The 14151-nt window shown below is 33.1% G+C and overlaps 1 protein-coding gene across 4 annotated transcripts in view; it reads left to right on the top strand.

Moving 5' to 3' along the window:
• Nucleotides 1-14151, top strand: part of LOC143063638 (E3 ubiquitin-protein ligase E3D-like) — a 112504-nt gene that overhangs the window by 87245 nt on the left and 11108 nt on the right. Inside the window, exons 5-6 of one of the 4 annotated variants that reach the window (XM_076235891.1) lie at nt 4985-5144; nt 11292-13368. In XM_076235891.1, the coding sequence (XP_076092006.1) occupies nt 4985-5144; nt 11292-11369 (238 nt within the window). In that variant the 3' untranslated portion in view covers nt 11370-13368. Of the gene's footprint in view, nt 1-4984; nt 5145-11291; nt 13369-14151 lie in introns of those variants that run through there. The other 3 variants (XM_076235890.1, XM_076235888.1, XM_076235889.1) reach the window with 3 other exon arrangements.

Here is a 14151-nt window from a genome sequence, read left to right as displayed (position 1 = left end):
CAAAATTGTTTTTTAAGTGAATTAAACTTATTTTAACAATCATGAAGCGTTCTAGAATCATTTTTAGGCAGTTTCTACTTCTGTTTGATGATGGAAAACAGGTTTTCTCAAGAAAATACCGCAAACGATCGCAGAGGATTTGAAATGTACAAGTCAAATCGGCACCTGGTTAAATCGGCATCTAGTCAAATCGGCACCTATTTGAAGTCAATTCGGCATCCAATAATATTTGTTATAATATTTTCTATTCAATTGATTAATAACTTTTACCAAGTACATAGTTAATATGCTGTTGTGTATAAAGGTAAACAACGAAGCCCTTACCCAAGCTGTTGTTTTAACAATGAGACAATTAGAAAAATAAAATGGAAAACTATGAGTCCCTTTCAATAAATCAAACTTTCATGCCAAATAATTAGCAAATTTAAGGTGGTTTTTTTCAGGAAAGTTTATACAGCATTAAACCAACAATCCTGTAAAATGCTCAACTGGTTAAAAAATGCATAAAGAATATCCAATACCTCATATATATGTTAAAAATACACATTTAGTTGAGAAAAATAAATATATACAAAATGTACATGAACCCCCAAAAATGTGAAAGTTAATATTTTTGGACAATCCCTTCCTTAGGTATTTAACTCTTTTTGCCTAAATAATGAACAAAATTTTGGCAACCCCTTTCTTATTTTTACTCTTTTTGCTTAAAATACTGTTAAAAATATATATTTAACATGGGTGACGAATTGACTATACATGTATCAGGTATCGATTTAACCAGGTGCTGATTTGACTATATCGGGTGCCAATTTAACCAGGTGCCGGTTTGACTAGAATTCTTTGAAATTACCTGAGTTTCATTAGACCTTTAAATAATTTGATAACAGTAACAAAAAGATTATTTACCTAGAATTTTGTGGGGAGAAGGGGGTTCGGACTATGTACCAGTGAGAAATATACAAGCCTTTCTACGTTATTTATTTTTACAATTCAGGTAGTCTTGACCTATTCATTTGTCTTTAAAAAAAACCAGCCAGTTGTCATCTTCACTTCACACACACACACACACATATACGAATATCAATTATATGCTTACGAGACATGTTGCATTGTTAAACTAATTACGGTATGTGAAAATCAAGACTTAAAATATCCAATATTAGAGACAGTGGCGTCATTTTTCCTCAGAGCTTTCAGCTCTTTGATTATCTCACCTGGCTCGAAGGGCCAGGTGAGCTTTTCTCATCACTTGGCGTCCAGTGTCTGTAAACTTTTACAAAAATCTTCTCCTCTGAAACTACTGTGCCAAATTTAACCAAACTTGGTCACAATCATCATTGGGGTATCTTGTTAAAAAAATGTGTCCAGTGACCTGGCCAACCAACTGAGATGGCCATTATGGCTAAAAATATAACATAGGGGTAAAATGTAGATTTTGGCTTATATCTCTAAAACCAAAGCATTTATAGCAAATCTGACTGGGATAAAATTGTTTATCAGGTCAAGGTCTATTTGCTCTGAAATTTTCAGCTGAATCAGACAACCCAGTGTTGGGTTACTGCCCCTGTATTGGTCATTTTAAGGAAATTTTGCCGTTTTTGGTTATTATCTTGAATATTATTATAGATAGAGATAAACTGTATACAGCAATAATGTTCAGCAAAATAAGATCTACAAAAAAGTCAGCATGATCAAAATGGTCAGTTGACCCCTTAAGGAGTTATTGCCCTTAATCGTCAATTTTTAGCAATTTTTCGTGAAATTTTGTTATCTTTTACAAAAATCTTCTCCTGAAACTACCAAGACAAATTTAACCAAACTTGTCCACAATCATCATAAGGGTATCTAGTTTAAAAAATATGTCTGATGATCCCGCCTGTGAACCAAGATGGCCGACATGACTAAAAATAGTACATAGGGTAAAATGCAGTTTTTGGCTCATATCTCAGAAACCAAAGCATTTAGAGCAAATCTGACAGGATAAATTTATTCGAAAAGTCAAGGTCTGTCTGCCCTGAAATTTGTAGACCAATCAGGCAACCCGTTGTTGGGTTGCTGCCACTGAATTGGTAATTTTAAGAAAATTTTGCAGCTTTTGGTTATTATCTTAAATATTATTATAGATACAGATAAACTTTAAACAGCAATAATATACAGCAAAGTAACCCCTACAAATAAGTCAGCATGATCAAAATGGTCAATTGACCCCTTAAGGAGATATTGCCCTTTATAGTCAATTTTTTAACAATATTCATAAATTTGGTAAATTTTGTACATTTTTACAAAATACTTTAAAAACTGGGCCAAGTTTAATTAGGGTCCCGCCAGAGGCGGTCCCTTATAGTGATCAGTCTGTCCGTCCGTCCGTCCATCCGTCCGTCCGTCCGTAACACTTTGTGTCCGCTCCATATCTAGAGAACCATTATGATTTCATACTTTATACTTTACATGTTTATTAACCACCACCAGAGGGCGTGTCATGATGTATGTACAACTTCCTAGGTCAAAGGTCAAGGTCAAAAAACTTTTGTTTCAGTTGACAACCCTGTGTCCTGTGGTGAAGATCGTGTCCGCTCTATATCTTGAGAACCGTTATGATTTCAAAGTTTATACTTGACATGTATATGAACCAACACCAGAGGGTGTGTCATAATTTATGAACGACTGCCTAGGGCAAAGTTCAAGGTCAAAAACTTTGGTTTCAGTTGACAACCCCATGTCCTATGGTAAAGATTGTGTCCTCTATATCTTGAGAACCGTTATCATTTCAAAGTTTATACTTGACATGTATATAAACCAACACCAAAAGGTGTGTCATAATTTATGTGCAACTTCCTAGGTCAAAGGTCAAGGTCAAAAACTTTGGTTTCAGTTGACAACCCCATGTCCTATGGTAAAGATCGTGTCCGCTCTATATCTTGAGAACCTTTATCATTTCAAAGTTTATACTTGACATGTTTATAAACCAACACCAAAGGGTGTGTCATAATTTATTTACAACTTCATAGGTCAAAGGTCAAGGTCAAAAACTTTGATTTCAGTTGACAAACCCATGTCCTATGGTAAAGATACAATTTTTTAATGCACATTATTCACAGCGGGGCCCACAGAGATGGCTCCCATCTCAATGATATCTAATATAGATAGAGATAATTTATATAATTGTAAGCAGCAAGAATGTTCAATAAAGTAAGATCTACAAACACATCACCATCACCTAAACACAATTTTGTCATGAATCAATCTGTGTCCTTTGTTTATGATATGCACATAGACCAAGGTGAGCGACACATGCTCTTTAGAGTCTCTAGTTTTAATATGCAAATAGACCAAGGTGAGCGACACAGGCTCTTTAGAGCCTCTAGTTTTATTTGAGTGTCACTGGTAATTCTTTTGTAGACGAAAAGCGAGTCTGGTGCATATACAAAATTTCAATCATGGTATCTATGATGAGTTTAATTATACCTCACATTTTTGTCGAGCCTGGGACTTTTGTCGCAGAAAGCTTGACATAGGGATAGTGATCCCGCGGCAGTAGCAGCAGCAGTGGCAGCGTTAGCTAACGTCTTAAAAGCTTTATATTTTAGAAGGTGGAAGACCTGGATGCTTCATACTTTGTATATGGATGCCTCATGTTAAGAAGTTTCTATGAGGCTCATGTCCAATGTCCTTGACCTCATTTTCATGGTTTAGTGACTACTTGAACAAAAGTTAAGATTTTTTTGTAATGTTAAATTCTCTCTTATTATAAATAATAGGATATAACTATATTTGGTACCTTGCAAGGTCTTCATGCCTGTCAGACAGTTTTCACTTGACCTTGACCTCATTTCATGTATCAGTGAACAAGGTTAAATTTTGGTGGTTAAGTCCATATCTCAGATACTATAAGCAAAAGGTCTAGTATATTTGGTGTATGGAAGGACTGTAAGGTGTACATGTCCAACTGGCAGGTGTCATCTGACATTGAACTCATTTTCCTGGTTCAGTGGTTATAGTTAAGTTTTTGTGTTTTGGTCTGTTTTTCTAATACTGTATGCAATAGATCTACTATATTTGGTTTATGGAATGATTGTAGGGTGTACATGTATAGCACTATAGCTGGCAGTTGTCATCTGACCTTGACCTCATTTTCATGATTCAGTGGTCAAAGTTGAATTTTTGAGTTTTGTCTTTTTTTCTAAAATTATATGCAATATTTTTTCTAATACTTTATGCAACAGGTCAAATATATTTGGTGTATGGAAATATTTTATGATCTTTATGTAAGTCACGCAGGATTTATTGACCTTGACCTCATTTTCACGGTTCATTGCTCAGTGTTAAGTTATTGTGCTTTGGTCTGTTTCTTTAAACTATAAGTAATAGGTCAACTTTTTTTGTTGTATGGAAGAATTGTTAGCTGTACATGCCTGCCTTGCATGGTTCATCTGACCTTGACCTCATTTTCATGGTTCATTGGTCAATGTTTAGTTTTCTTAGTTAATGTTAGGTTTATGTGACAGTTGTAATAAAGCTTTATATTTAGGAATACCAACATAATATCAATGATTAGTAAAGAAGGCGAGACATTTCAGCTTGTGTACTCTTGTCATTATATAACATACGTTTAATATCATACACTTACTGTACAATTATTTGCATGGCTTAAAAGTTAAATGATTTAGAAAGAGAATCATGTAGACATCATCAGTTAGAACATGTTCGTACAAAATAAACAAAAAACATCATGCATCCAAAGGTCATGATAAGAACCGAAACAATTGAAGAGCTATATCTCCAAAAAAGGATAAAAAATCATGGCCTATAAACTTAAGTCAACTTTTCCTGAAGGTTTTGAAGCCTTCGTTATTAAAAGTTTATAAAAAGTCAATTTAAGACAATATTCATGTAATTTCAATTGTGTTGCATGTTTTATTTGCTTTAAATGAAGTAAGAGCTCTTATTGCCCTTAATATTTGTGTAAAACATGTCTCTTTTATAGATTTAAAACTGGAAGAAGTACAGTATTTGACCAGTGGGCTAGTGATAACAGTGTTCATGGATTCCATCTACCATATATTTTGTGCTCAAGTTTAATTACCTGCCTAATAAAGAACACAAAGCAATTACCCAAGTCACATAGATGCCTTAACTCATTCTTGGTATGTTATAGTTATAAGTTCTCTGTACATCAATTTTGAATTATAATTTAGCTGTAAATGTTGTCTCTATGCTTAACTGTTAGATACCCATCAGTTATTTGTAATATCAGAATAAAGTCATCAATTGGAAAATAAGAAATATAAAAGCAAAGTTGAAAAAAACAGCTCTTTCCCAATACAATAAAAAAAAACATGCTTTTAAACTGGAAGATTATTCTTAAGGGGGTATGTGGGTCTAAATTATTTATATAGGATTTCTCTATATTTTTCTATAATTGAACTTTATGTTATAGTTAATAGAAAAATAAAATAAAAAAGTGGGGTCACCGTTCATTTGCGCTCACAATCTGACTTCGAAAGAAGCATACATTTTTGTAAAGGTGGTTTTTTTCTGTTGAAGTAATAGGAGAAATAAAGGTAATATCGAAATAAAAAAAAAGAAATTTATTACAGAAATCGCTAAAATTTTACAATAATTTAGTTTAAGTACAGCTTATATGGAAATTATATTAAAAAAGATAGGTCACCGATGAGTTGAAAAAGATATTTCAATTTTAGAGCCAAAAAATGGCATTTTTCCACCAAAGGGAGATAATTTGGAACTTTTTCAATGATGTATACATTTTGAAAGTCATCTGGGGCCAACACGAATTGATTGTTTTAAATGATTTTTGTACCATATGATAAAGTAACAACTACAAAAGGAAATAAATAAAATTTGTAATGAAAAACAAATGTTTGATTTTTTTCTGAAATTTTTATACCCTCGAGCCTCCTTAAGTTGATAAAATAAGAGTACTAAAAACAGTCTATTATTTGAACTTGGAATTATTTTTGATTATGAAATTTGTATAAATTCTTGTGCTTGAAATTTTTAATAAATTCCTTGGTATTATAATATTTTGAGCAGATGATAACACTTTTTGTATAAATAGTGTTGTGCGCAGCACAGTACATTCTATTGAAAAGGTACTATCTTCTTTGTAATAGAAAGTGTTGTGTGCAGCACACAACATTTAAGTACAGAATAAACATGGAATTTATTAAAAATTTCAAGCACAAGAAATTTATGCAAATTCCATAATTTAAAATAATTCCAAGTTCAAATAATAGCCTGTTTAAAAGTGATTTACTAGTATTCAGCTTTAAAATAATTTTTGATACATGTATGAAGTATTTGACTGTTGTATTTGTCCTATTCTTTGCTATTAAATACATTATTTAGCAAAATAATAGTTTATAATGTCAAACTAAACTGATTAATTGTAGAAAAAAATATGCAACTGTATTATTTGTAATGCTTAAATACCGGTATATAAAATAGAAAATGTAAAACGTTATGACTAAACTACAAAAGAATTGTATCGCACCTAGAAGTTTAGACGTGTAAAATTGATCTTTTCCTTTGAGGACCATAAAATTGATAATATCACATATACATTTAAACCAAGTTACATATTTATTCATATGAGACTGACTTAGTACACTGAGGAGTTTCTTCGAAATAGTGTTGAAAGAAGCTAGAATTATCTTTAACTTCAAATTCTGCTATTTAGATGATGTTCTTTCAATAAATAATTCAAAGTTTGATGACTATTTTGAAAGCATTTATCTTATCAAACTTGAAATAAAGAATACAACAGATACTGAGTGAGTTAAGTCTGCCTACTATTTTGCTCTTCATCTAGATATTAACAATGAGGGTCGTTTTAGAAAACTTTATGACAAAAGAAATGATTTCAGTTGTAAACTTTCAAAATCTATGTAGTAATCTTTCAGGAGCTCCTGAACATGGAGTAAATATTTCTTAATTGACATGATATTCCAGAGCTTGCATTTCCCCTTCAAAAAATTAAATTAAAATTTATAGAGAGGATTGAGTTGAAAAAAAATTGCTAACTAACTTTGTAGGTAAAATGATGACAGAATCTATATTTTAATCATATTGTAAATTGAAATCTTATCATTATTAAAAAAGTAAGTGAAATGACCATAACTTATTCAACTCCTCAAGCATATAGCGATGAGAAAACTTCATGAATTTTGTTTGATAGTATAAACATAATATCTGCATAAAGCTGATTTAAGCACCGACTCTGTGTGTAGGTGTACATTGTTTTTAGTGTGGGGGGATTAAGTTTAACCCTTGTCTATAAGTCCCAAAATTGGTTTCCATTCTCTAACTTAGTTCACATTAAAAAAAAATATGAAACTTATATAAAATGCTTATTGCCACAAAACACAGATTAAGTTTGAATGTTGGTGGCATCACTTTTACCATTCTAGAGTTATGCCCCTGTACAAATGGAAATTTTTTTGTTTCCCTTCTCTAACTTTAGTTTGCCTTAACCAAATGTTATGAACATTATCCTGCAATTAGCCATCTATTAAATGTACAAATAACAGGTATACATATAAATTTTTACTATATTTGTACTTGTACAAATAAAGTCTCCTGTTATCCCACTTCTATGTTGAACAAGCGGTAATATAAATATTTCTGTTTTCGAAACAGTTCATTTTGAAGTCCTCTTTGCAGTCCGCGTTTCAACTATGTCAATTTCTTTGAGAAATTAGAGACAATGATTCAGATTTTAATATCTAAATTATCAAGTGTTGGGAGTAATAATTTCAGGATAAACACAATATATGTTTACATGATGCTAATAACCACATAACGCAGATCAAGTTTGAATTTTGGTGGTGTCATTTTTTGTCGAGCCTGCAACTTTTGTTGCAGAAAGCTCGACATAGGGATAGTGATCCGGCGGCGGCGGTGGCGTTAGGTCACTTCTTAAAAGCTTTATATTTTAGAAGGTGGAAGACCTGGATGCTTCATACTTTGTATATAGATGCTTCATGGTACGAAGTTTCCGTCAGTCACATGTTCAATGTCCTTGACCTCATTTTCATGGTTCAGTGACCACTTGAAAAAAAAGTTCAAATTTTTTGTAACGTTGAATTCTCTCTTGTTATAAGAAATAGGATAACTATATTTGATATGTGCGTACCTTGCAAGGTCCTCATGTCTGTCAGACAGTTTTCACTTGACCTCGACCTCATTTCATGGATCAGTGAACAAGGTTAAGTTTTGGTGGTCAAGTCCATATCTCAGATACTATAAGCAATAGGGCTAGTATATTCGGTGTATGGAAGGACTGTAAGGTGTACATGTCCAACTGGCAGGTGTCATCTGACCTTGACCTCATTTTCATGGTTCAGTGGTTATAGTTAAATTTTTGTGTTTTGGTCTGTATTTCTCATTCTATATGCAATAGGTCTACTATATTTGTTGTATGGAATGATTGTAAGGTGTACATGTCTAGCCGGCAGATGTCATGTGACTTTGACCTCATTTTCATGGTTCAGTGGTTATAGTTACATTTTTGTGTTTTGGTCTGTTTTTCTCATACTATATGCAATAGGTCTACTATATTTGTTGTATGGAATGATTGTAAGGTGTACATGTCTAGCGGGCAGATGTCATGTGACTTTGACCTCAATTTCATGGTTCAGTGGTCAAAGTTAAGTTTTTGAGATTTGGTCTTTTCATCAATACTATTTTCCATAGGTCAACTATATTTGGTGTATGGAAATATTTTATGATCTTCATGTCAGTCGCGCAGGTTTTATTTGACCATGACCTCATTTCCACGGTTCATTGCACAGTGTTAAGTTTTTGCGTTTTGGTCTATTTTTCTTAAACTATAAGTAATGGGTCAACTATATAATATGTTGTATAGAAGCATTGTTAGCTGTACATGTCTGTCTGGCTTGGTTCATCTGACCTTGACCTCATTTTCAAGGTTCATTGGTCTTTGTTTAGTTATCTTGGTTAATGTTAAGTTTATGTGACAGTTGTAATAAAGCTTAGCTTTATACTTAGGACTATCAACATAATATCAATGATTAGTTTAGAAGGCGAGACATTTCAGCATGTGCACTCTTGTTACGAATGTTGCTAAACGGCGGAAACGGAAAACGGAACGGAAACGTAAAGAAATATTTAAAGTGGACGGAATTTAAGTGGAAAAATGGAAAGAACTACAAAATTCAGTAATGAAATCACACAATTGTGTTGACAATATGACAAGAGCTAGATATGAAAGAAAATAGCAAACAGTTTGGGAAATACATAACATCTTAACAAAAAAGAGGCTATAAAGAGCATGTAACATTCATTTAGGTCTATGTGCATGATCAACAACGAGAACTCTCCAATATTATAGACTTGAATAGTTCATGCGATCGATCTATCTATCTTCTATATATTTATTATTGTCATTTTTGTCGAGCCTGCAACTTTTGTTGCAGAAAGCTCGACATAGGGATAGTGATCCAGCGGCGGCTACGGCGGCGGCGGTGTTAGCTAACTTCTTAAAAGCTTTATATTTTAGAAGGTGGAAGACCTGGATGCTTCATACTTTGTATATAGATGCCTCATGTTACGAAGTTTTCGTCAGTCACATGTCCAATGTCCTTGACCTCATTTTCATGGTTCAGTGACCACTTGAAAAAAAAGTTCAGATTTTTTGTAATGTTGGATTCTCTCTTATTATAAGTAATAGGATAACTATATTTGATATGTGCGTACCTTGCAAGGTCCTCATGTCTGTCAGACAGTTTTCACTTGACCTCAACCTCATTTCATGGATCAGTGAACAAGGTTAAGTTTTGGTGGTCAAGTCCATATCTCAGATACTATAAGCAATAGGGCTAGTATATTCGGTGTATGGAAGGACTGTAAGGTGTACATGTCCAACTGGCAGGTGTCATCTGACCTTGACCTTATTTTCATGGTTCAGTGGTTATAGTTAAATTTTTGTGTTTTGGTCTGTTTTTTTCATACTATATGCAATAGGTCTACTATATTTGTTGTATGGAATGATTGTAAGGTGTACATGTCTAGCGGGCAGATGTCATGTGACCTTGACCTCATTTTCATGGTTCAGTGGTCAAAGTTAAGTTTTTGAGTTTTGGTCTTTTTATCTAATACTATATGCCATAGGTCAACTATATTTGGTGTATGGAAATATTTTATGATCTTTATGTCAGTAGCGCAGGTTTCTTTTGACCATGACCTCATTTTCATGGTTCATTGCACAGTGTTAAGTTTTTTGTGTTTTGTTCTATTTTTCTTAAACTATAAGTAATAGGCCAACTATATATGTTGTATAGAAGCATTGTTAGCTGTACATGTCTGCCTGGCATGGTTCATCTGACCTTGACCTCATTTTCATGGTTCATTGGTCTTTGTTAAGTTATTTTGGTTAATGTTAAGTTTATGAGACAGTTGTAATAAAGCTTTATACTTAGGTCTATCAACATAATATCAATGATTAGTATAGAGGGCGAGACATTTCAGCGTGTGCACTCTTGTGTTTATTTTCTTTGGTTACATCTTCTGACATCAGACTCGGACTTCTCTTGAACTGAATTTTAATGTGCGTATTGTTATGCGTTTACTTTTCTGTATTGGCTAGAGGTATAGGGGGAGGGTTGAGATCTCATAAACATGTTTAATCCGGCCGCATTTTTGCGCCTGTCCCAAGTCAGGAGCCTCTGGCCTTTGTTAGTCTTGTATTATTTAAACTTTTAGTTTCTTGTGTACATTTGGAGTTTAGTATGGCATTCATTATCACTGAACTAGTATATATATTTATTTAGGGGCCAGCTGAAGGACGCCTCCAGGTGCGGGAATTTCTCGCTGCATTGAAGACCTGTTGGTAACCTTCTGCTGTTGTCTGCTCTATGGTTGGGTTGTTGTCTCTTTGACACATTCCCAATTTCCATTCTCAATTTTATCTATAGTTTTACCCCAAACACAACAGAGGATGAGAGGCCGTGACAAAAGAGTTGTCATTTTAGGGCAATCGTCACTTTAAACAGTCTACTTACTATTTATAACGGAAATTATGATTTATTTGTAGATCTTATCTTGCTGTTTAGGTGGGGTTTTTTTTAAAGTTTCTAGCTTTCGCTTATAACTTTCAAGATGATTGACAAAAATGCCAAAGTTCGGTAAAATCATTTAGAGCAAAAATTCCTATAGCGAGTCGACTAACTATTTCATTGTAGATCTTGTCTTGCTGGTAATTTTCGCTATTAAAAGTTTCTATCTATTTATTATATATTTCAATATTATAGACAAACATGGAAATTGGCAAAATTCGTCATATAACGACGATAACTCCTATAAGAAATCATTTGGCCATTTTGACATGAATGGAATGAGGTGGAGCTCAACATTCTGAACATGTGTTCACATCAGGTTTTCGCTATTCATGGCGGCTTTTAGTAGACGATACTTGCATGTCATCCCAGCCATAACGGCTAAACAGATAGGGTTATCCAACACTTTTTAAACTAGATACACCAATGATAATTGTTGCCAAGTTTAACCAAAACTGTCAACCGACTACTAGTACCTAAAAGTTCAGTAACATTTGGCCAATGGTAGTTACAGAGGAGAACATTTTTGTAAAAGTAAACAAAGATGAAGACAGACGACAGTCACCAACTGTAGAGAACATCCATATGCATCTTAGTAGGATCAAGTCATATAAATAGAACTCTTAATGTATACCATCACTAAAGACGAAGGCAGGTCTACCAGCAGAAAAACAACCATGACAGAGCAGAAACATTGAATGAACAATTCACTATAATTGTATCTACTAAGAAGACATCAACCTAATATATTCACTAAAGAAACCGTCTTACCCAAAATGGATAGACATAATAACTTAAGTAGGGTCGAGAAAAAAATAGAACATGGACTCAATGCATCAAAAGTATGAGGGCCAGAAGAAATAAACCATATAGGGAAAAAAATGAATTAGCAGCTATCATATTATTATTCACCAATTTTTCAAAAATCATCAATACCAGTTAATACCTGATGAATGGACAACAACAGACATGTATACATTTGTGCTAAGTATCTCAAACATGCATTCTCTGCAATATGATCTAACATATAGTATGCTCCAACATATTGCGTAACCTAGATTATTATAATATCAATGCTTTTGGTAAATAATAAGGTTGCAATTATGTACTGTCATCAATGATTGCACCAAAAACATCCATAAAGACACATTACAGATATATTTATGTTATGTTTTGAAAAAGCCTGATATAAACTACTTTAATCGAAATAAAACAGTTACAGGAAACCAGGTAAAACACAATGTTGGATTTATTCATTCCTATGCTTCCGCAAGTAGAGACGTGGTAAATTGGACCAGGTCATTGATTCTTGGGTATCTCAAGGAACTGTTCAGGGTTGGGTGTTATTTAGTAAATTATATTAATGCCAGAGTTTCGCGAAAAGTTGTGTTCCTAAGGATTTGACCACCAAAATATTGCAAAGGAAAGACAAAATTTAAGGATTTGGCAAAAGAAATAATAGTGAGGACCAGCGTATTTTCTTCAAGAACCACCAACGAAAAAAAGATTTCACGAATTCTGTAATGCTATCTTATATAATCAGGTTTTTGGCTAGCAGAAACACCAAAATGATCAGATGAGTAGTGTAAAATAAAGTATCATTTCCATCATAAAATATTAGAACAGAGTAGATTATTAATGTTCTATTTCTAATACTGTATTGTGTCATTTTGGTCTCTTGTGCAGAGTTGTCTCATTTGCAATCATACCACATCATCTTTTTTTTATATTTACTGCAGTGTTTGTTACTTGTGCTGTGTGGATTCAGTAGAATGTGTCCCCTTGCCTGTAGTGTATGCCCTTATATTTTTACGACACTTGTTTCACATCAACTCGTATTAATTGAATGATAGTAAAGTCTAGGAGATGCAAGGCTTTTTCGACTACGATACCAAAAAGCGTACTTCAGTATTGTAATAGGCTTTGTATAGTTAGTGGGTTTTTTTTGTAAATGTTTACATAAAAGTAAAGTGTATCCAAGTTTCTATGTCTAGTTCCTTGGTGAATTTTCCGTTTTCTAACTTTAGTTGACAGTTCTAGAGTAATGTCCCTTTATAAAGGGGAAAACTGCTGAATTTTTGGTTTCCTTTCTCTAACTTTAGTTTACTAATGATATGAAACTTATACACAATGCTGAATTCCACAAAATACAGATCAAGTTTGAATTTTAGTACATCACCTTAACCTTTATAAATGGAAAATTACAGAATTTGTGTCTATTTTCTAACTTAGGTTAGCCTCAACCAAAATATTTTGAAACATATACTCAATGCTTATTACCACAAAATCCAGATAAAGTATGAGGGCTGTTTTGTTTTGTTTTACTTGTTTGTTTGTTTTTTTTTTTTTTTTTTTTGGGGGGGGGGGAGACTTTTATTGTTCTAAAGCTGTGCCCCTTTACCAATGGAAAAAAAATTGTTTCCGTTCTCTAACTTAACGTTTGCCTCAACCAGTGCTTATAAGTCAAGGCCGTAACTACCATTGAGGCAAGTGAGGCAATTGCCTCACTAAAATTTCGACAATGATTTTTTGTGTGTGTGTATTTATTTGTTGATGGTAATTTTAAATACGAAATATAGTCATTTGTTGTTCTGTCTCAACCTTAATTTCTACAACTTGTCTGTCATCATTCCTTTTAAATTATTCTTCCCGGATATAACTCAGCATCACAATTGGTGATATTTGAACTTTCTCGATTACATTAACCTAGAAACAGTAAACATCATGGATCTCTGGTTAAAACAGGCTCTTGCAGAAAAAGGAAAAGCGATAATAATTCTAGTAAACTAAGATAAACTTTATAGTAAATAAAAATGTTTTTCTTCAAAAAAAGTTGACCGGACGCGGAATTCACATTCGCCGAAATAGATGCTTTAAATACATTTGTATATTGAACTGATCGACACATGTTAAATATCTCTCCATGAAATTAAGAAATCTGTGAGAATAATAAATATATTATACAAAAATATATACTTTATAATAAAAACTTTGAGCCCAAAATATTTAAAATATTTATTATTTAATTAGATTACTTTATCTTTAGATTCACCTG

This window comes from Mytilus galloprovincialis, chromosome 2 (assembly GCF_965363235.1).
Source record: "Mytilus galloprovincialis chromosome 2, xbMytGall1.hap1.1, whole genome shotgun sequence".
NCBI classification, from domain to species: domain Eukaryota; kingdom Metazoa; phylum Mollusca; class Bivalvia; order Mytilida; family Mytilidae; genus Mytilus; species Mytilus galloprovincialis.
The sequence above is the reverse complement of the archived record's forward strand: the minus strand, read 5'-3'. Positions and strand labels throughout refer to the sequence as shown.